Genomic DNA, 14351 nt, shown 5'->3' with positions numbered 1-14351 from the left:
CCTAATAGCAGCCACCAAAATCTTGGTTTGCCTTTTCTGACTCTCCTCCTGCCTTTTTTGGCTTTCTTCAAATTTCTCTTCATCTCTCCTTACATATACCTTTTGAGCTTCTCTTAATAATTCGTCCAAACCTCTGTCTTGCCAGTCCTCAATCTTTTCTAGTTTCTTACGGATATCCTCCCATGATCCTTGTACGAATCTCATTTTTAGCATAGCCTGTCCCATAACATTACTTGGATCCAGGCCAGAATATAGTTGGAAACTTTTCCTTAACCTCTCTAACCATTCAGTAGGAGGTTCATCTCTATTTTGATATTCTTTAAAGGCTTTGCTAATATTTTGCCCTCTTGGGACTGATTCTCTTATGCCTCGTACTATAATATCCCTGAGATCAGCCATGTGGTCTCTATCTCGGGGATCTTGGTTATTCCAATTAGGTCTCTGGAGAGGCCATTTTACATCAGCTGCTGGACCTTGTTGGTGCCTTTGGTCCCAATTTTTCATTCCTGCACTCCTAATCATTCCCCGTTCTTCTACCGTAAATAATATTCCTAGTATTGCCTGCAACTCATCCCACGTATATATATTTGGACACAGAAATTGATCAAACTTCTCAGACACGCCTATGGGATCATCTAACAAACTTCCCATCTCCTTTTTAAATGCTCTTACATCCCCTGAATTTAAAGGGACTGAAACGAATCCTATGCTGCCCTGTCTTCCTGGCATTACAGCTTCCCTTAAGGGGTAAAGTTGGGCTTGTTGTGTGTATGAGGAGATCGTCGGGGCCGGAGACTTCCACTGACTAGGCTGTGGGACAGCCAAAGATAAAATGTCAGTGTTTTGTCCCTCAGCTATGAGTGGAGGTTCTGGTTCCCTCGGAGGTGTGCACGACATAGCAGATTCCTGTGCTTGGACGGACACAGGGTACAAAGTGTCAGTGCCCCGTACCCGGACAGAAGCAGGAAACGGGATGGGGGAGTCCCGCGCCTGGGCGGAGACATGGGACAGAGTGGCGGGCTCGAGTGTCTGGGCGGGTGCAAACGATTTAACATATTCCTGCGCCTCATCAAGATATGGAGTTGTCGTTTTAGTCAGGGTATTTGGGATGAGTACATCCCAATGTCCATCTTGGACTGAATTATAGCCCGGAGACGACCAACTAGGCTTAGGCGTTGGCGAAATGTATGGTGGGGGTAAATTACACATATTCCCTTGTCCTTTCTTTCCCCTCAAAAGAAACAAGTGATCCCGAGTATCTGACCTCATCCACAAGCTTGCATATTCGCTCTCCTCCACATTAAATGGTTCCTTACAATTTACGTAAACACTTAAAGCCTGGCAAATCCAATCCTCAAAAGCACCATATACCGGCCAGTACACATGATTCTGACTGATCTGTCTACCTCCCCACACCTCCATGCAATAATTCACCATCTTCTCCCTCGATTTTCCTTCTCTAGAGGGATAATCATTCCAATATTTAATTATTATCCCTAAAGGACTGTCCTGTGGAATGTTTGGCAGTCTTGCAACAAGCTCGTTCTTAACATATCTGTCCCCTTGGGAAATATCATGAGACTTCTCCTCGAAACTGTTCATCCTAGTCTCAACTTTAAGTTCCTCCTCATTTTGAGGAATGCCTTGCTGTATCTTACGACCACCCATGGGAACAGAAAATTTACTTTTCTTCTGTCCCATCTTCTGAAATGCCTTCTCTCACGCACGCACACACACACACACTCGCTTCCCTTCTTTCGTGGCCCGGTCCCTCGCGGGATTCGGAAACCGCACTACTGGAAGGTCCACACTCGCTTCGTCCGACGGACATCTCAGTTATTCGCGTTCCAGGATCCCCTTCCCACCGAAAAGGGATTCCGCAAAATACTTACCTCTCCCTGGGTAAGTCTTCGTTTAACTCCTCGCCAAACGGTCCCTTCCCCAACCAGACGGAACTCTCTAATTCACTCACTCTGCTGAGTAAGTCTTCGCTCGGCTTCAAGCCGAGCGGCCCCACCCAGCTCCAAGTCGGGCGGGGTCCCCTAATCAACTCGCTCTTTCCCCGAGCAAGTCTTCGCCTGGATTTCGTGCACGAAAAATTACGGGGAACTGCGGTAGTTTATTTGCTTCTCTGCCTTCGAAATCTTGGTCGGATATTGGGAATCTGTATCGCTGGAGTCCCTCTGGAGCCGTCCAATAAGGACGGGGGCGCCCTCCTGGAGGGAGAATCCTGCTGCACAGGGATCCCAATCCGAGTCACGGCGCCAAATTGTTATAGTCAAAAATGACAAAAGATAATTTTAAAAATTATGAGATTTATTAAAGGCAGATAAACAAAACAGCGTGCTGGGCGACTGGAGGAAACTCTTTTCCTCACCGGTCTGCAGCGTGACAGACCAACGGTCAATCTTTTATACCCCCCTCTTTTCTCCACCCCTTGAGTCTCTGTCGATTATCTTATTGGAGTCCATTTCGCGGGCTTCTCCAATATTGGTCCTTGTTTCGCGGGCTTTTCCAATATTGGTCCTTGCTTCGCGGACTTTTCCAATATTGGTCCTTGCTTTCGCGGGCTTTTCCAATATTGGTCCATGCTTTCGCGGGCTCCATCTCGCCATCTAAGTTCAGCCAATGAATTGGTTAAACCGTAGTCCTCAGAGGCTGCCTTGTGGAAATTTCCAGAAGGGGGAGGGGGTCGAGTCCTTTCTTCTTAGCTCTTGCTACCATCTCCTTTTTCCTCTAATATGAATATGCCCAAAGTGGAAACTCGTGGAATACAAGACATACAAATTCATGACAATTACACAATCAACCATACGATTATTACAATGCTGTAACTTTCCCATTTGTAATTGCCCACTTCATAACAGAGAACACCCTTGTGAGCACAGTCCTTGCCTGGCTCATTGTAACAAGCATAATTAAACTTTAACTCCCTGATTTGATGAGCATATTACACTTTTTGCTCAGTATTACCTATTACAAGCTCAGCCAGGGTGCCCCCCCTCCATTTCTGGGGTGTCATCCCCCCCTTGAAGGAGATCAGCTCAGACTTGGTGGGGAGCTACGTCCTCAGCACTCACCAGGAAGGATGTGGGACACAACGGGAATCCCAGGAAAACCTGACACCACCCAGCTCTCAGGTTGCAGGGAGTGCCCGAGAAGTGTGTCTGGTTCACTCAAGACAGCTAAGTTCAAGTTCATGATTTCCAGGAATCTCAGCAGGTCCCATCCGTCTCTCCAGACCCTAACACTGCTCCTGTGCACCATCCCGTAGAGCAATAAGCACAGAACAAGAAATCTTCCTTCCCAGTAAGGCCCACAGCCTGCTCTTCTAAACAGATGCCCAGAGCACCTGCTGGGAACCACCTCTGTTAGACCCTGGCTCTCCCTTTAGCTCCTAAATGATCCTCACCCTTAAACCCATAGAACTTCCCTAGGACAAAATGCAGAGCACAGGGATACCCATTCAGGCTGGTGGGGAGAAGGACTTACAGCCCAGCTCAGCCTCTGATAACAGGTGAAAGAAGTTCAGAAATACATTCAGTTGTGGCTGGAAACTGATGATAAGCAAGAAAAAGGAGGAAATAAGTTAACATTCAAATATAGCTTAATTTCTTTGTTGTAAATGAAAGGCAAGATAGCAACCTTGCAGAAAATATTCCTAAGGGCATTTTTCTGTGATTCCCTTAAAAAGCAATGGTGCCTGGAAGTCAAAAGCCTGAAGTGCTGGGGCTAGGGGCCATCAGCTCTTTCTTGAGTGCTGTTGTTCACTTTGTTTGTTCTTGTGTAAAAAACAGATTTAGAAATCGCCATCACAATTTATGGTTATAAAATTTGTAAGGCAACCCTAGGCTGGTTAAATCCAAGAGCTAGGTGAAATCCAAACGGCAAAGTCCTCTCAAGACACATCACAGCATGGCACTTGAATAATTCAGTTTCAGCAAAACAAATTTAAATGCAGAGTAATCTCACAGACAGGTGTAAAGGTGTCCAGAATTTGGAAAAGGCAAACAGGGCTGTCGACAAAGCCTGAGTTGAATTTACCTAAACAGGCTTTCCTATCCTGCTTACCTGCACAAGTGTAAGCAGCAGGATGAAGAAAGGGATCATTCCCCTTTAGAAAGCTGCTTCCTTCATTATGTTTTTCTGGAGCCAAAAGCATCTGAGGAGGCACAGACTCCCAGCATGGTTTGCTTCTTGGTAAAGACAATGCTCATATCTCTGGGGACAGGGAACCCAAGCCAGGTGACATGAGGCTGCTGTGCCAACTCCCCTCTGCTTGGGACTTACACTGGGCAGACAGTAAGGAGAACAACACACAGTCAAGTTCCTCTTGCCTCACCATTAACAATTTATTAACCTGTCAGTCTTCCAGCTCTGATTATGAATGCCCAACGACACCACAGCCTGAGCAGAGGCACTTGCTGTGTGCTAGGGGAAGGCTGGAGCCCTGGGGCCCAGGCTGTGCCCCGATGCCAAACCACCCCAGGGCTTCCTGCTCCAGCTGGCCCTTCTCCAAAGTGGGAACGATGGTGGTGACTTCACCTCTGAGGTGCTGGGAAGCCAAGTGCCATCAGCTGGGGGACAAACCCATCAGAAAATTGAGTGAAGCACTCCTTTTTCCCACATGTCTGGGTGAGGACAGGTGCCCTTCCCCTCCCAGCACAGGCTCCAGACAGCGCTTTAAAGGCTCTCACTGGCACCCTCAGTACAGCTCAGCAAGGATTGTGCGGGGCCTCCCATCATAATGCTGGGCACAGGGGAGGCCCCAAATCCCACACTCTTGGTATACAGCCAGCCAGCCTGGGAGGAGAAAGGCAGCCTTGCTCTACTCAGGATGAGGGTCTGTCCAGATGTGGAACACAACACAGCTTGGCAGCTTTCTCAGATCTTCCAAATGCTTTGAAAAGGCACTTCGCTCCCCATCCCGGGATGGAGAATATACCTGGGAAAAACCTTAAAAAGGGAATGTTTAGAAGAGGTTCAACAGCAAGCAGATGCTCTGCAGCGCCGGGGCAGCAGCTCTCCCTGGCAGAGGCAGCAGTCCATGTGCTAAGGTCAGCACTGAGACATCCCACACAGCACACACCCCCGTGGTCCCACGCAGCTGCCGGTACCCAAGCCGAGTCCAAGGCCCTGGCATTCCCAGTGGCCCAGGTTCAGGCAGACACAGTTTCCTGCACAGCCTGACCTGCTCCATCCCGGGGCCCCAGCCCAGCTTGCAGCTGCCCAGCCAGGGGGCTGTCGGGGTGCAGGCGGCAGAACCGGCCCAGTGCCCAGATGGGGAAGACGTTGCGGTACGAGGTGTAACTGATGGCACACGACTTGTTGAACACCCCGGCAATGTTCTCCTGGAGGAGAAGCAGAGAGCAGAACGGTGTGAGTGACACGGGACTGCGGGGTGTTCAGGAACCCCTTGGGAAGACTAAAGACGTACCTGAGGCCAGTCCCCGTTGGGCAGCTGCTTATCAATCAGCACTTGAATGCCCCTTTCCAGCACGTCGACATCAGGGTACCTGCAAAGCACAAGGGAGATGTGAGCACGCTCACCCAAACCATCTGCAACACCCCATCCATGTGCTTGGGGAACTCAACCACCTCCAGGCTGCCCCAAACTTGTCCCAGGCATGCTTTGGGAATGGGCCCTCCACAGTCCCAGGACTCCAGACATTATGAACATGGAACGTTTTCCCAGGCTGAAGGCCTGTAGTTGTGATCAAAACCTTTGCTTTGCATTGGCCCAAGACCCCACAACCCAGCCTGCAACTCCCATCTGCCCGAGCACTTGGGGCGAGGTGGGGGGCAGCTCCTACCTGACAGCCATGAGCCCCAGCAGGGCCCAGCAGGTGTTGTGGATCTGAGATTCGGCACTCTGCACGTACGTGCGCTGCTCGCAGGACTCGAAATCCTCTCCCCACCCACCATCTGCCATCTGCTTGGAGACGAGGAACTGGCAGGCCTGGGCCACCTCTCGGCACGCAGCCCTGCAGGGATGGGGCACAGAGTCAAGACAGGACTGGGGACAGGCAGCGTTTGGACACCCACGGTTCTCAGCTGCGAAGAGCAGCTGTGCCCTGGCCCCACTGCTCCTGGGAGGAGCAGTCCCTGAGGCAGGAGAGTCCATGCACAGCAAGGACATTCCCCCAGCCCCACCATGGAGTCCTGCCTGGGCCCAGGAGGCAGGCAGGGCCAGGGCACCCAGACAGCCCCTCCTCACCCGTCACGGTACGTGTGCTCCATGCAGGCAAACGCCTCCAGACCGAACCAGGTGCCATAGGTGAAGCAAACCCCCCAGCTCCTAGGAGGAAGGGGAGAGCAGCACTGTCAGGGGTGTGAGGCCCCAGGTAGAGGCAGGCTGTGACATGGCTGTGTTCACAGAACAGCAGAGCCCGGCACAGAGCCACAGCCTGCCTTCCCCTATGGCACAGCCCTCCCCAGTCCCACCAGCACCTGCTCCCAGCCAACCCAGGTGTCAGCAGAACTGGGACCACCCTGACCCCCCCAAGGCTTCTCGGGGTCTCGTGCAATGCACAAGCTACCTGCTCCCCCTGGGCTAGAGGGAGAGTAACGGAGAGCAAAGCACAGCAGCTGGAGGAGGATCAGCCCCTGCTTCCCCTCCCACAGATCCTGCCAGCCAGGAATGCCTGCCATCATGATCCCTCTCACTCTGGGGCAGCCAGAAGGAAACTGGGCACTGGGAATACCGCTTACCCTTCCCAGGACCCATCCGCTCGCTGCGTCTTGCGACAGAAATCCAGGCCCTTCCGCAGAGTCTCCCTGGACAGGAGAGAAGCCACCCACTTCAGAAGCAGCTCAAACTCAGTGTCTGCTTCACTGGGAGCTCCATCAGCCCCTCTGAGGCTTTGACAGGTCCCATTATTGGAGGGCAAAAGAGGCGAGAGCATGCAGACAGGCAGCTACATGGTTCACGGTTTGGAGTATCACAAGTATCCAAGCTGGCCACCACAGGGGCTGCTTCATGCCAGTGCAGAGATCCAGGCAAGACCCCTAACAGGGATCAGCAGGGCAGCTTGAGAAGTGCAGCCTGTCTTCCCCCCTGCCCAGCTCCCATCCCAGTGCTTCACCTGATCTCCAGGGCTCGGTGCTCAGGGAACTCGCTCTGGAAGTGTCTCAGTGCCTGCATGACGGCCGAGGTACATTCCACGTACGTGTAGTCGATCATGATGTCACCTGACAGCAGGTGAAGGGTATCAGTGCCACAGCCCCTGCAGGCCAGTTGCTGCCAGCCTCTCCCTCAGACACCCAGCACACTGATCCTATATCCTGATCCTACCCACTGGGCACGGGGAGGCCAGGCCACTTTGTGCCTTCAGAGTGGGCAGGATAACCAGCCCCCACAGCTCCCCTTACCAAACACCTCCGAGGGGTTCAGCATCTCCAGCAAGTGGCCTCCTCGCTTGGTTTCGTATGTGGCAAAGCCTCCATCCGAGTTCCTCATGCTCAGCAACTGCCCAGGCAAGCAGAGAGGGGCTGGGACTAGCTGCTCACACGCAGCACCACCCCAGTCTGGCCCCAAGCCGGGTATGAGGACAAAGTCAGACCCATAGGTCTATGGGGCTGACAGACAACCCAGGTCCCAAACCACAGGGACAGGCAGGCCCAATCTAGGTTATCACATCACATTATGTTACGTAGGCAGCTCTGTATAACAACCAAGGGAGTGTTGCCACACCAGGCCTCAGATCTAATCAGATCTAATATCAGATCTAACAACCCCTCAGGCCTTGACTTCTCTTACAGGTTTACCTGCCTGCATGTCCCTAGGCCCTAATTTTTGCAGCACTTACCACATTCACAGCATCAAAGAGGCGCTCAGGGGGCACAAGCTTGGCTATGAAGGGGCACTTCTCCTGCAGCAGCATGACTGCCTTCAGCCCCTCTGCTGTGCAGTCTGCCACGATCCAGCCACAGTCCCGCGTGCTGAAGGGGAAGCCACCCTGGAAAGGGATCAGGTGAGCTCAGCACCTTCCCCTGACCTTGTAGGGGGGCAGGTGCTGCCTCTTATTTCCGTCCTCTCTGCCCAAATCCCTGCCCTGGTCACGAGTCCTTCGTAGGCCAGTCCCAGTCATCGTACCTTGTTCATATGGCGATAGTATTTCTGGTAGTCAGGTGGGTTCTCCGGGATCTGCAGGAGGCAAGAAACAAGTGAGGGCAGCCTGGAGGTGCCTGGCTGCAGGACCACGGGCTGAAACCATTGCAGGTGCAGAACCACGTGCAAAAGTGCACAGCACCCATCTTTCACTGAGGGAAGCAGACATGGAAGAGGTCAGCTCTGGAGCAGAGAGTGCTGAAGAGAAATCACCTTTTGGCCTGGTTTAAGCAAGTGCTGCTAAACACTTCCCCTTTGGAAGCTTTCATGCCAGGGAATCATCTGCTTTGAATGCTCCCATTGGCAACAGGGTGAACAAGACTGCCTGCATCTGCACCAAGCTGCTGGGGACAGTGACCACCACCTTGAGCCACTGGCCTGGCCAGCAGAAGCTGAGCTCATACAGTCACTAGCCAAGGGGTCTGGGTTTCCCAGAACGGTGCCTCAAATGTGTTGGTACCAGAGGGGATAAAGGGCAAAGAAGCCTAAGCCTTCAGTTTTGCAGCCTCTCTAAGCTCAGGCAGCCAACCCAAATATCCTTGGGCCTGGCCAAGGTCCTTGCCAAGCAGCAAAGATGGTTCCCTGAAAACAGGGAGCAGAAAACAGAAGGCTGTCCCTAGGACTTTGTTAGTCCAGCCCTTCAGAAGAGCTCTCTGGAAGGCAATAGATGCATCCAACAGGGTTTTGAGCAGCAGCCAAGCCTGCACAACCAGTGTGTGAGATCCCACCGAAGGGCTCTGCTCACCTGGGTGAACTGCAGGAACTCATGGGCATTCTGGAGGCAGGAGGTGAATTCAGGCATCTTCTGGGCTTCTGCCTGGAAACAGAGGCGCACAGTCAGCACTCAGCAAGGAGCTGTGGCCACCAAACATGCTCTGAGCAGACGTGTGTTTGCCTAGCTCAGTCACAGGATGCCAGGCCAGAACCGACACAGCAGAGCTCCAAAAGGGTGCACAGCAGGACCTCTGGTATTTTGGGGATGTGTGAGAGGAAAACATTTTCCCAAGGCAGCATGTAGCACTGCAGGGTGCATTACCTCCAAAAAGGCTTGGACGGCAAAGGCAGTATCCCAGAGCTGGGATCCGTTTGTGCCCTGGAAGAGAGAATGTGGATAGTGAGAGGCAGGTGCTAGCCAGCAGCCTGACCCAACTGTGGGGTCTATGGGACAGCATGTCCCTCCCACATCACACCCACTAGCTGCCTCCACCCTGTGTCTCAGTTTTGTGCCACTCAGCATCACAGCTGATGTGTTGGCACAGAGGGGACAAATGCAACAGGTCAAGGGATAGCAAGAGAACAGGAAATCAGGGAGTTGCTTCAGCCTGCTGTGTGCACAGCCAAGGCAGGAGTGCTGGCCAGCAGTAAGGAGCAGCAGGACACAATGGCTCTGAGAGAAGCAGAGTTCAGACCACATGCAGGATCAAGGGCCTGGCTTTCTCCTTCCCTTCTCCCAGGACCTGTAGGAATGAAGGAAATGGAGGCCTAGAGCTGCCCCCTCAGCTCACAGCCACAGAGAGGCAAACTAGCAGGACAGGCACTATTCCCTCCTGGTACAGCCAGTGGAAGTGGTAGTAAGACAGAGAAAGCCACCAGGCACCAGAGGTGAGGTGCCAGGAGCTCAGGCTCGGGATGAACACACTATCCCAGTACTCCATGGGCTGCCCCAGCATGCCACAGTCCCTTCAGTCACAGATGAACTCCTACAGCACTTCACCTGCATCTTCATGCCGTCAAGGCCCAGCCTGTGGGGGGAGAGAGCACAGTGATGCAGCACAGGCAGGCACAGCAGGAGCAGCAGGAAGCAGGTCAGGAGCCCCACTGTGCTCAACCCCAAGGGATCAGAGCCCTGTGCTGTGCCAGGTGGGTCACGCTCAGCCCTTACCAGAGATAGTCCGGGATCCTGGAAACATGCTCCTGAAAAGCTGGGGAGTTCTTCCCATCCACAAACCAGCGAACCAGCATGTTGATGGTCTTGGAAATCTGACATAAGGAGCACTGTCACTGCTCTGGATAGAGCTTCTTCCAGCCCCAGAGATATATATCCCTCCCACCCAGCACAAAGCCATCCAGAGGTTGTCCTGGCCTTGATCCCAAAGGCTCCATTGCCCAGCATAGCTGAGTTAGTGGGGCAGGTGCCACGAGATTACTCCAGAGCTTCTCCTCAGATCATTTCCCTGGACCTCAAGGTCAGGTACCCCTTACCAGCTATCCCCAAGCCCTCTGCAACTCCTGTGCCCTGTTGGCCTTAAGCTCTTAAACATCAGGAGCTAAGCAAGATCTGGTGATTACTGGTTACATGCCACAAATGCAAAGCTCTGGGGAGGGGCACAAGCTGGTTCCCAAATAACAAAGGGCGAGATATTTAAAGGATTAATAGCAAATGTCCTACTGGCCCGATGCTGATGCACTTGGTGAATCTATCATCAGCTTTGATGTGGTCGTACAGCTCTGCGATGGCTCGCTGCCGCAGGTGAGTGCTGTGGTGGGCTTCATACATGTTCATGATGGCTACAGGAGAAGAAAGGGACATGCAATGAAAGCAAAAACCCACCCTGTGCAACCAGATGCACTTGCTGTAGGCAGGCTGCACGCCGGCTCACACCACGACCAGCTGAGGAAAGCACAGGAACTGCTCTGCCCCAGAGCAGCCCAAGGACCTGGGCACAAGGCCCCGCTGCTCTCAGGGAGGGAAAAGCCCACGGATCACATAATCCACGTCTCCATCCCAGCTCCAGAGCATACACCAGTAGCCCCTGAAGAGCCCCCACGGTGCAAGGCTGGTCCAGCTGCACGAGCAGCAGCAGAGAGTGGCAGGGGACGCGCTCACCGTAGGCAGCGTCCAGCAGCCAGCTGTGCGGGGTGTACACGTCACAGGCAGCCACGTTGTTCCTCTGCGCTGGCCAGTCTATGCTGGCATAGTCCTGCACGTACAGCTCCTGGCACGGGACAACACCGGGCATCAGCCTGGAAAGCTGGGAGCAAGCGCCCAGGAGCAGCTACTCTGCCGCCTGACAGAGGGACCGCGCAGGGACGAGAGCTGCCACTTGGCAAGCCAGAGGCTGGCCCACAAGGACCAGGCTGGCCAAGCACAGCAGGCGGTCACAGGGCCATGAATCCTTCTCCAGCAGGATCAGTCCCTTCCTCACCTGTCGCAGGCTCCGTACGAGCTCATCCTCTTCCGCTGACAAACGCTTGGCGTAGCAGTAGCTCATGGGAAGGTAAACCTGGCGACAGTGACACCAGAGCCGGGACGGGTGGGCTGGGAACCACGTGGGAAGCAGCCTGAGAGCAACAGAGAGGGTGCTGCTGTGAGGAACAAGGAGGGCCTAGGGCAACGTGGAGAGATGGTGTGCAGAACACCCAGAGCAGGGCACATCTTTCCCTGTCTCCTGCACCAGGGGAGGTAAACACAGCCTGGCCCTGCTCAGATCCCCCCCCAACAGGGGTGCTCCCTCCACACCAGGGCCAGCAGACACTGTTCCTGGCCCAGCTGACAGAGGGCAAGGAGGACCCTGAGCTCAGAGAAGAGGGAGGGAGAAGCCAGTTCAGTCATGTAGGACTTGGAAGGCAGAGGCCCAGATTGACAGTTACTGGCATTTGATGACAAAGCACCAGCAACCCTTGGTCCTGTGCAGCCCTTGATTTCCCCCAGAGGTAATGTCATGCACTTTCCTTCTCTGACACCCAGCAGCCCTCTGAGTAATCAGAGAGAGTACAGGTGAGGGTTAGGGCTGGCAGCCTTACATGTGGCTGTCCCCTTCCGCTAAGGGCCCACTTCTGGCTGGCCAGAAGATCCTGGTGACAGGCAGGGAGCACACAGATATATCAGGGACCCCATGGGTAATGCTAACAGGGCTGAGCTCTGGCACCTCCCTTCTGTGCAGTGTTCGGTGCTATCCACCCACTGGCTGGCCTGCTGCTGGCTCCCAGCTGACGAGCAGCCTGAGCACCTCCAGTTCCAAACCACAGCTGGAGTTATCCCAGCAAACATCAGTGCCTGGGACAGTTCTGGGTCGAGGTTGGTGGCAGGACTGACAACATCTCCTCCCTCCACAGCGAGGGGGGCACATACCACATCTCTGGGAGAAGCGTGTTCATTCCCTCCCAGCTATAAACGTTCAAGACAGCCAGCCAGAACTTGCCCCAGGAAGGGATTCCCACAGCACCTCCTGCAAAGAACAATATCAGCTTACAGGGTTAATGCAGCCATGCCAGCTCCCTTCTTTCTTCCCGATCACAGGGCCCATTTCTCCCCATATTTGGGAACACACCGCTCAGGCTGTGACACACATCCCAAAACAGGGCAAGCAGGTAAGGATACAAAACCACAATACAGCTTCCCACCACTAACTGAAAATATAGGTGCCATCAAGGGCAAGCAAGAGCAACAGTACTTCTACTACCTGGCAGCCCCCCATGATCCATGCTGCCCCCCACGTTCCATGCAGCCCCCAGGTCCAGTCAGACCTCTCTCCCCACTGTCCCAGCCCCACAGCTGACCTTTGCTGTGCAGGTTGACACGGGCCCGCACGATGTCAGGGTCATCCGGTCCAAGCCCCAGGATCCTCAGGGCTATGTAGTTGAGTGCTGTGCCAAACACCGTTGATTTGTCTTCCACGTGCCTGTCAGGCACATACACAGAGACACCAGAGCCATTAACCAGCTACTGACATGAGCCAGACATAACCCAATGCACAGGGCTGTCTGTGTCGGGGTGAAGTGGGATGCCAGGGGTGATTGCGAAAAAGGAGGAGCTGACTAATCCAGGAAGAAACATTGCTCTGCACTACCCAGTCACACATGATACTCTGGGATGTAGTGACACAGAGGAGATATGGCCAGACTTGATGCTCTCTGGCCAGACTTGGCCATCCCTGTGACAAGCAGTGTACCTGAAGTGCTGCACAACCAAGTCCAACCACTCAGAGCTATCGCAGGTGCCAAGCCCCCCTCCCTGAGCCGGGGCAGATCTGACAGCAGCTCTCCAAGCCTTAGAGAGGCGATTCCTCAAAGAAGTATGTTTGCTACTCACAAGCCCCAGCCTCCGTCCGGGAGCTGCACAGAGCGCAGGTAGCGGATCATCTCCTTCCGGAACGCCTCCGGCAGCTGGATTTTGGCCGTGTGGCAGGTGATGAGGAGACCTGGAGGACCAGACGGGGCCGGCACTGTACAGAGCCGAACCACATACCCACCCCCGGGCAGGTGCCCCAGGCCTACCTGGCAGCAGGAACAGCGGCCCGCCGTAGTCGCCCGCCCAGTGCCCATCCTCGGCCTGCAGGGCCGCGTAGAACCGCATCCCCCTGCGGGCCGCCTCCCGGGCCGAGCCGGCCGCCGGCAGCGGGGGCAGCGCTGCGCCCTGCGGGGAGACAGCGGCACCTTAGCGGGGCGCCCCGGCAGCGGTCCCGCCGCCCCGGCCCGGGCCCCCCGCACCGTGTCCAGCCCGAGGCTGTGCTGCTCCAGCGCCGTCTGCGCCCGCGGCTCTCCGACATCGCCATCGCCATCGCCCAGGTAGCGCCAGCGCTGCCGCCCGCCCTCGCAGCGCAGCCGCCAGGCCGGCAGCTCCGTGGCCGCCGCCGAGCGCCGAGGGCCGCCCCGCCGCCGAACCGCCCTGGGGGACACGGGCACCCTGAGCCCCGCGGGGACCGCGCTGCCCGCCGCCACCGCCGCGCCCCATCCCGACCCCACCGCCGGGACCCATCCCGACCCCACCGCCGGGACCCACCCGCTGCCCGCCGCCATCGCCGCTCCTGGTCCCGGTGCTAATCCCAATCCCAATCCCAATCCCAGTCCCGATCCCGCTCCCACCGCCGGGGCCGCGCCGGGGCCACCTGGTCCCACATCTCCTCACGGGCGGCAGCCAATGGGGAAGCGAGCCCGGGCCGAAGCCCCGCCCCGGCCGTCCCGAGGCCCCGCCCCGGCCGTCCCCTCACGGCTCCTCCCGCCCCGCGTCCCTCATGGCCGGCCCGCAGCGGGCAGGGCCGGCCTGTCCCGGGAGTCTGACCCGGCCTCAGGGACCGCGCTGCTCCCCCGAGACTGCACACCCCGACAGCCCTCCTGTCCCTCGGGGGAACAGCGCCAATCCCCAGAGCGACTGTCCCCACGTCCGTGCACCCCCAACGCCCAGCCCGTGGTTTCCATCCTTAATAACAAACCGGGGTGCCCAGTCCGTGTTTCATCAGCCCGTCAAAGCCCCTCGGCTCAGGACGGCTCCCTAAAAGGAGCCACAGACGCTGTCAGGCAC

At 55.5% G+C, this 14351-nt stretch overlaps 1 protein-coding gene across 1 annotated transcript; it reads right to left on the bottom strand.

Annotated features, from left to right (window-relative positions):
* Positions 1 to 4327: 4327 nt before the first annotated feature.
* LSS (lanosterol synthase) lies at positions 4328 to 13712 on the bottom strand. Its single transcript, XM_027907240.1, has 21 exons — positions 13541 to 13712; positions 13328 to 13466; positions 13143 to 13251; positions 12611 to 12732; positions 12183 to 12279; positions 11257 to 11392; positions 10938 to 11046; positions 10500 to 10618; positions 9993 to 10090; positions 9825 to 9852; positions 9147 to 9203; positions 8856 to 8927; positions 8096 to 8146; positions 7809 to 7958; positions 7372 to 7468; positions 7086 to 7191; positions 6712 to 6777; positions 6218 to 6298; positions 5814 to 5984; positions 5438 to 5516; positions 4328 to 5351 (listed from the first exon to the last, which is right to left on the bottom strand). Exons 2-21 carry the CDS (start codon positions 13404 to 13406, stop codon positions 5160 to 5162), a joined length of 2019 nt encoding a protein of 672 aa, XP_027763041.1. The 5' UTR covers positions 13407 to 13466; positions 13541 to 13712; the 3' UTR covers positions 4328 to 5159.
* Positions 13713 to 14351: the final 639 nt, after the last annotated feature.

This window comes from Empidonax traillii, unplaced genomic scaffold, assembly GCF_003031625.1.
Source record: "Empidonax traillii isolate 1590-97213 ecotype Southwest subspecies unplaced genomic scaffold, ASM303162v1 scaffold1428:size197735, whole genome shotgun sequence".
NCBI lineage: Eukaryota > Metazoa > Chordata > Aves > Passeriformes > Tyrannidae > Empidonax > Empidonax traillii.
This window is presented reverse-complemented; position numbering and strand designations above follow the sequence as displayed.